At 43.8% G+C, this 8746-nt stretch overlaps 1 protein-coding gene across 8 annotated transcripts in view; it reads right to left on the bottom strand.

Annotated features, from left to right (window-relative positions):
• TNIK (TRAF2 and NCK interacting kinase) overlaps positions 1-8746 on the bottom strand; it is a 414613-nt gene that overhangs the window by 12624 nt on the left and 393243 nt on the right. For all 8 annotated transcript variants that reach the window (XM_007464722.1, XM_007464716.1, XM_007464717.1 and 5 more), the window contains 4 exons: positions 6525-6689; positions 4314-4425; positions 3343-3513; positions 1407-1550 (listed from right to left, as the gene is read on the bottom strand). In XM_007464722.1, coding sequence (XP_007464784.1) covers positions 1407-1550; positions 3343-3513; positions 4314-4425; positions 6525-6689 — 592 coding nt within the window. The remainder of the gene's footprint in view (positions 1-1406; positions 1551-3342; positions 3514-4313; positions 4426-6524; positions 6690-8746) is intronic.

Raw genomic sequence — 8746 nt, 5'->3', positions numbered from 1 at the left:
CCCTACCTATGCACCTCACGATAATAGGAAATGGTTACACTTTTAAAAATGGGATGTGTCACTAACAACATAATGAAGTCTGAACATGGATTTTCTGATATCATTTCCACTTTTGGTAGGTGACTGGCAGATGTACGGTTTTAAATTTGATCTGGGGGTGTTGCAATCAAGAACGCATTACCCAGAATAAAGGAGTACACTGAATTAAACTCAAATGGTAATACAAGAAGAATTTACTTGGCGAACCCTTATTTGGGGAGAATAAAAAGAGATGAAACTGAGCATTCAATGGACAGGCAAAAGAGGAAATTGTAGCATCAAATGAGGGCCTTTTCTCAAAACAGAAGTACAGCTGAAGAGTTAAACTTTATTCAAGGTTCAACCCAAGAGGAGCCCTATGTTTCTCTTTGCAAAACAATGGCTGGTTCTCAAACTTGGCTGCACAGTGGAGACACCTCAGGAGCCATGAAAGCTTCTGAGACCTGGGCCACACTCCCAGATTCTGACCCGTTAGTCTGGGGTGCACCCTGGAGTTTTCACACCTCCTCAGGTGGTTCTAATGTGCAGGGGTACTGTCGGTTTCATACTGGATGGGATAGGAGGGGAAAAGAGGGGTATTATTTATTAAACTCCTTCAAACACCATCCGAAAGAAAAAACTTTCAAGAACACAGACTCCTTCAGGTTACATTTTTAACTTGTCAGTCGTAAGGCCTTCACTTTTGTCTCTCTCTCTTTTTTTTTAAGCTCCTTCTGGGAAGTGGAAAGCTGCAGAGGGTGGCAATGATTCCTACCTTCCAATCTCCTTGCAGACTCAATCACCCAATGGGCCAGCTGCACTTGCTAAAATGTCAGTGAACTATAAACTAAAGCAGTTCTTATAAGAAAAGAGACCAGAGAAATTTCTGCTTACAAAATTTCTCACTCCCAGAAGCTTACATTTATTTTTAATTTTTTTGAATTTTATTTTATTTTTTATACAGCAGGTTCTTATTAGTTATCTATTTTATACATATTAGTGTATATATGTCAATCCCAATCTCCCAATTCATCCAGAAGCCTACATTTTTATATTCTCCATCTGAGAGTAGATGGCAATGACTGGAGTACAGACACCTTAAAAGGATCCTTGCTGAGTCCCGGCAGAGGGTGAAGGCCCATATGTACACAGCAGTGGTGGTATGTCTCTGTCTGATTCAGATTTCAGGCAGAGGTGAGAGACTTCCCTTTGAAGGTCAGAATCTCTGGAGTTACAAAACGTGGGTGATGTCATTCTGGCCCTACTGCCATAACTTATCGTGCTGCTCGTTGGCTGGGAAGGGCAGAGCTTACTATTCCTTCAGAAGTGAGGTGATCCCCTTTCCCATCTGTGCAGACCTGGAGGATCTGGTCACCCCAGCAACATACCTGATATCGTCACGAGGACATTCAGTCCCTCGAGCACATCCATCTGCTGAAATCGCCTCCGGTTGATCAGATTATAAACTTTGCCTTGCCCGCTTCGGTCCAAAAGCATCAGGCCATTTTCAGTTCCCACCAGGAGGTTTACACCTGCAAATTTAAGAAGCATCCCAAGACTGACTCTTACGGACTTTACTCTTCTGCATCCAGGGTCCCTTTAAAACCTAAGAAGCTGTGACTTGTAAATATAAACTAATGGGCAAAAGCAGGTACTACAGCAGGGAGTGTAGAAGCAATGGCTCTGAGACAGTAATGAAATCACTGCCCCTCTGGTAATGAAATTAGTTTTCTTTTATAAAGTAGCAGCAGCATTCATTACATGTAGCCCTTTACTACCTGAAATAGAGTTCTTCTAAGAGGAGCCCGAGGCACAGATGTGATGCTAGCACAATCTGCCTTTATTCCTTTCCTGTAACACCCACCCTTTTCTTGGCTCTCTCTATAAATCATACCTCGAGACTTCCCCAAGGTTCACCCCACTCCTATTCACGCAGTGATTTCTAGCCTACCCACCTTCCACATATAATAGAGTGCCCCATTCCCATACTCTGTTGGAAGAAAAGCCCTTTGTCCTTCTCACACCAAAGCTTAATTTACATCCCATACCTTAAGGTTCTGCTCTTTGTTAGGGAAATGATAAGCCAATTCAAGCGCAGGAATTAATAGCCCAAGAGTCACAGAAATATTGACTGTAAGGCAGGGGTCCCCAATTTCCCGCCCCCCCCCCACCCCGCCGTCCGTGGAAAAATTGTCTTCCACGAAACCGGTCCCTGGTGCCAGAAAGGTTGCGGACCGCTGCTGTAAGGGACTTCTCAGGCATCTAACTCTAGTCCAGCCCACCTCCCATGCAGTAATTCCTATTACAAAAACTCTGGCAGGTAAGTGGTCTTGCCTGGATAGCTACAATCTTGAAAATTCATCTCTAGGCAAATAAACACCCCTGACTCCCAACATACACACAGACACGTGCACACACTGTGAGTTCCGCCGTGCAATGGCCTGTATTTAGGAACGGGTAACTTTTCCACTTCTTTTGCTTACTGCACATCTGTCTTCTAAGTAACGTGAATGTCTGCTCTTTCAACCACACGTTAGTCGATATGAAACACGGTTATCTTGTTGTCTTCTAATGGTCTCTTCTCCAGAGGACAGAGCCTTACTTCCCTGAAATGGTTTCCAGGCTCTGTGCTCATCCCTGCTAACAACTCAAATGCTTTTGCCCTTATAAAATTGTGGTGCTTCAAACTAGGTGTAGTATTTTAGATGGGTGCAGATGAGCCATGTCCTTCCTTGATCTGTATGTCATGTTTATGGTAACATAGACCACGATTTTGACAGAATCTCATCACACCTATACTGAGTCTGAGGTCAGCTAAAATCTGCAGATCTTTTTCACAAGAACTGCAGGTTGATGTTTCGAACTAAAAGGGAAGGCTCATCATTTGTTGTCCTTTTCAAGTTTTATCTTGCTACTACTACTGGTATGGCCTTTGGCAATTCACTAAAATATTCTGTGCAGCTTTTTCAACTGTCACATGAAGGTCACGCCATTATTGCCCTTGCAGAATGTTGTATGGATCACAGAGACAGGACGTGGGGCACATCACACAGTGCTGGGCACAGAGTGGGCGTATATTAAGTGGTAGTTAGTTCCGTTGTTGGCTTTAGCCCATCACTGTTATGTGACAAGGTCACTCTGAATCTCATTGCTATCCTGGGTACGAGTTCTTTCTAAATATAAAATTGCTCTTGGTCTCTCTTGAGGCCGAGACAGTCCCAAATCGGGTCTCTGACACCCATGATTCAATCAGCACTCTTCTGATAGTAAGATTCCTGTTTGAGGGTCAATTCATTAATGAATGGTAAAAAAGCACCAACTTACCCCACAGAGCTGCACAAAGTATTTCTGAGTTGAATCGCTTCTTGTATTTTCTGATTTCTGGTGTGTCGCTATGAGGCCGAATGTTGGTTGGGTTTACGTTTACCACTGAAATCTTTCTTGCTTCATTTAGTTTGGCCTGTTCTTGCCTAAGAAGTTCGCTAGTAAACAGAGCTTTGAGAAAAAGAATCAGAGAAGTCAGTGGCATCTTAAAATATAACAAATGGAGATATGGAAAAGGGGCTTCAAATAACTATGATTTCTCCTTGTTTAGTGTGCATTATGATAAAGGCAAAGAAACACTGAAACTATAAATATTTTACACTTTTTTCGTAGAATAAAGTATGTCATTCACAAAAGCAGTGTTTTATCCGTTAGTAAAACAGGCTTATAGACACTACTTGAGTAGTTTAGGGAATTAATATTCATCTCATAAAATTAAACACACCATCCTCATCTCCTGTAATATATGCAGGACAGATTAACTTTTTGAAATTCCACATTATCAACTGACAAACTGGCCTAAGTTGAGTCTGATGATTAGTGAGTTGCAGAATTCTAGAAAGCAAGACTGTCCTCTAAATCAGCCAGACTTTTGAAGTGGGAAGCACACACCTAGAACTCAACACAACTCAACACGCATTTATTTTGTCTACTGCGTGCACAGCACTGTACCCAGAAATTGCTTCTGAGAAATATGTGGTGAGTTTGGAGATCTGTGAGGAACAGCTTTTCCTAGGGCCCCTGGATACCTCTGGGTTCCTACCAGAATCAAAATAGAAGAGATGAAAAAAAATAGAAAGAACTCTGTTTGAGGAATCCTATTAAAAAAAAAAGTAATAAAAAGTCTTCCCTTTAAGACAGGGCCTAAGCAGTGAATGGCTTAACTATTGAACTAATAATTAATTTTTTATCAGGTCATATCAGAAAGGAAAACCAAGCTGTTTCTAAAACATCGGGGCCTTCTAGCTTACCGGCAGCTGACGTTTCCTCGTCCTCTTCATCTGCATCAGTGGGAGACGTCTGGTACACTCTGGGGTCCACAAAGGGGGTGAAGGAGGCTTTGGTGCTGCTTCCCATGCCATACTAATCAATAAGTAAGAAGATTAAGAAGAGCAGATAGATAAATACTGTAGCAACAAACGACGCTAATAATACTTTGCTTGGGCTTTAAAATTATTAGAGGCTCTTCAAACCATCCAACTGTTCACACTCTGACCCCCAAGTCAGAGTGTGTGCTTCTCTCTGCAGCTTCTACTGATACTGGTTCCTCACTAACCGTTACGTCTTTGCAGGGTTTCATTAATCATCAGACTGCAAGAATTGTAGTGAGCAAATTATATTATGGACCATATGTAGCACCTTCATATCTGATAAGATGGCTGTAGTGACAGAGCCTATTTCTCCCTTGAAGTCAAAGCAATCTCCTACTGACCAAATGGTTTTAAGAAAAGCTGACACAAATTGGCAGTAAACTAAGTAAGGATAGCAACACAGCAGCACTTCATCCTGAACACATGATCAACCAAAGACTCCCTCTTGGGGCCTTCCATGCTGGCCTGGTGATGCAGGTGGATTGGTGTTGGCTCAAGAAGCCTTAAAATCTGCAATTCAGGGACAATTTCATCCAGGGAATGAAGATTTTTCCTTTCCATGATAGTTTCCTTAAAAGGATACTTATATGCCCTATGTGGGAACTTCATGAAGATACTAGGTTTGCAGGCAGTACACCTTAAGGGCTTACCTAAAAAATAATCTCAAGGGCTTAGAGAGCACAATTAAGATATGAAGTCAGAACTAAACTAGGGAACAGGAAACTATCAAGGCTTCATGTCCCAATATTCCGTTTTTGAGTTTTGTCAAAGGAGCTTCAATAACCATCTCCCAATTTTGTCTGTCATGTCCACTCCTACTTACACTCAAGTCCTTTTAATATTATAAACAGATCTGCACTCAGTATAAGAAGCATCTTTTGGGGGGATAAATGTCCTTTAAGTTTTAATTTTTTTAGTCTTTTTTTCAGGTTTTTATTTAAAAATAAAACCAGTATCCCAAGACCCCTAAACACATAAGGAGAAAACCACAAAGGCCCAATCTGACTTTAATGCAAGATTTCCCCTTCACGTTATGAAATCAAAACCATTTCATCCTCCATAAGGTAGGACCACCCCTCCCAAACAGAGCACTTTCACAGACATTCTCTCCTTTGATCTTTAGAAGTCTATGAAGGAGGTGTGCAAGTATTGGCATTCCCACTTAGAGCTAGGGAAGCAGCAGAATGTAGAGTAGGGTCTGACCGCAGAGTCCTCCTTGGTACCCAAAGTCAGGCAGAAAACAACTGTCCACAGTGCATGAAGCTATAACAGTGCTCCACGTTCTTTTCCTTGAGGCAAAGTTCACCTGCTCTATAGCTTTAGAATCCAAATGCTGCATCATAAAAACTCAGTGCATGGACAACCTCAAACACAGCGTTATAAACTCTATGCATTATAAACACATGTAGGGTCTATGTGTGATTCAAAGGACTATTCATGAAACATGACCAAGCACTGTGATCTCATCTGACTGGTCAAGCGCGGTCAACGACATCTACAAGCACTTCCAGGCAGATTGTTTATTCTGGCTTTTCTTCCCCAGACTCTTTTCTGTGTAGGAAAGATAATATCCCACTTCTCCCTTTCTTGTGCGATTTGGAGTTTAGGGAGATGAACACTTTGAGAACGTATCTATTTTTATTTTTCATAAACAAATCATTTCAACCTTATTTCACCTAAGTCAAACTTAGTTTGACTAAATTAATGTAACTATGAACCTCAACTATTGGCCTTGGAATCTCTATAGGTTGAAGTTTCCTTTCCTGGTCTGGGAGATAGGAGGTCCCAGTTCTGGTCCCAGCTCTGTCACAAAACAGCTGTGTGCCTTTAGGCAAGGCACTTAAGCTCTCTGAGCCTCACTATTTGCTTCTGTAAAAACAGGCTTTGGTTCAGATGCTACCTGAGAACTTTTCACTGCTCTGCTTCTAGGATTTGGTCCATTTGATCATATGCATAAGTAGTTATATAGTATAATAAAACCCAACCAAACACGCTTCTGGGAGCTTGGCAAAGCCTCCTTCCTGAGGGGCCCGGGGTCTCAGCACCCCCTGCCAGAGGACAGAGCTGTCGTGGCTATTGCCCAGCACCTACTTCAGTCCCAGAGTCCATCTCCTGGGGGTGGGTGGAGACGCGCCCCAGGCCCTCAGTGGGGGTCCCCGCAGGGGAATGGCTCTGCTGCACCAGGTCCGGGAGGTTGATGTGGCCGGTGAAGCCATTGCTGTCACTGTGGCCAGATCGCTTCTTCTCTCCAGACGTCTGAGGGGGCACAACACATGGCGGCCGTTAGAGAGGGAAGGCAAAGGCCACAGAGCAATGTCACCCCTCACACAGCACAGCTGCGGTGGCCTGCAAACCGTCCCACTGGGGAGTGGGAAGATATTCAGATTTCTATTTTATCTAAGAAAATAAGAAAAAAGTTAAGCTTTGCTAATATTTAGTACATGGATTGACGCTGGGGCCTTATGCTCCTGCATGAAGGGCAGTCAGGGGTCACATACGATGAAGAGGTGCCCTGTGGGAAGACAGGAATGCTGTGGGTGGAGGGGCACTACAGGGGCCGTGCATTGTGTGCGGGTGTGCTGTGCACGCACACCAGGTCACATCACCAGGTTACAAAGACACAAACCCACAAAACAGAAACATCACCTAAAATATCGCTGAAAAGCAGCAGTAGGATGAGATGTAACACTTATAATTCACGCCCAGTGTACTGCAAGAAAATGCAGAGATGATTCCCAACTCACAGGGCTCTTTGTCAGTCACGAGGTCAAACCAATGACTGACTAATCATACCTGATGAGAGTTACAAAGAAAACATGGGAATAATCTAAAGATGATTTGAAAATATGGGTTTACATTCACTATCACTAATGTTGAATCTCTCGGTAAGCAACTATGGTGGCTTGTGCCAGGAGCTGGTAAAAAAAAAAAAAATGAAGTTATCATGGCTGGCAAAGGATCTGAAATATTGTTTATAGCATCCGTTTTCCCCCCCACGAATATTATCTCATTTATTAATTGTGGCTCAGAGACGTTAAATAAGCAGTCTAAGATCACACAGCCCAAGATGGTGAAGGCAGCAGAGCCCGGGAGTGTGCCTGCTTTGGCTGGACGCCACTGCCTGCTCCAGAAGCTCGAGTGGGCAAGCGGGGGCAGGAACCCAGTCCTCAGGCCCCCGTGGCCCTTCCTCCAGAGCCATCCAGGCCCTTGAGGAATCTGTGCCCTGGGCAAAGCCTTCCTCTGAGGTTTGGGAGTGAGGGAGAGGCTCTGGGCCACTCAGTCAGCTGGGTCAGCCCTCCTCTAGGGGCCAATCCCTCCCCCCTCGGGTCGGGTCCTCGCACCCATCCCCAGAGCCCACCTCTCCCCTCCCTTCCCCTTCCAGGATCTCCTCCAGGCGGCTACCAGAGTCAGCATCAACCGAGCTGTGGAGGGCAGCCTGTAGCATTCCTTTTTAATGTCCTTTAAAGGTATTTTATAAAGTGTACAATGTTAGTGCAGCAGGACAAATGCATAATTTGTAAACAAATAAATACACTGTGTTACGTGGCAGTCCCTGAAATTCTTACTGATAAGGTTGCATGACCTAACACGTTGGAAATCATTGCCGTGGAGAGCACAGCCTCCTCTCGAAGATGCTAGGGACGACATACAGAATTAAAAGAAAATCCTGCTCCTAAAAAGCCAGTGCCCATACTGTAGTCCTGGCTAGTACTGCACTTTCTGATTTCACATTTATATGACTGGCTCACTAAGGTTTCTTACAGCAGACCTGATTAAGTAATGATTCCCTCTTTGTCTTTTCTCTTTTTCATTCATTTGCCCAACATTTCCGAGTGTCTACTAAGTGTGAAGCATTTTGCTGAACATGAAGGAATCAATCAGAAGCAACGCAGACACACTCCCTGCCTTGTTTGGGGCTGGCATGGCAAGGGTTCGTGCTGTTTCTCTGACCACCTCACTGGCCTGGCTTCTTCCTTCCGGAGCCTGTCCTGGTCTTGCAGTTACAGCTCTGCACCTGCCTCTGGCTGGAAGTGAAAGGAGGCACTTTTGGGGGAAAGATGAAACAGACTCCCAAGTTCCTGAGGGGGTGCACGTAACTGATGTTACTAGGAAGCTTGAGAAATAACTGGATAGCCTTAGCGCCCTCTGTGTTTCTGGGCACAATACTTCTGGCCCATGACTGTCCAGGAGAGGGGCGTTTTCTGGACTCATTTTGTCACAGTGCTCATCTGAACATTTCATCTTCTAAATTACATTTGAGGGGTTCAGCCCTAATTTATTGTATTATCCCCTATTTTTTTTTTTTTTTTTTT

This window comes from Lipotes vexillifer, unplaced genomic scaffold (genome assembly GCF_000442215.2).
Source record: "Lipotes vexillifer unplaced genomic scaffold, Lipotes_vexillifer_v1.1 scaffold37, whole genome shotgun sequence".
NCBI classification, from domain to species: Eukaryota; Metazoa; Chordata; class Mammalia; order Artiodactyla; family Lipotidae; genus Lipotes; species Lipotes vexillifer.
Note: the sequence above shows the minus strand (reverse complement) of the source record. Positions and strands in the feature narration are given on the sequence as shown.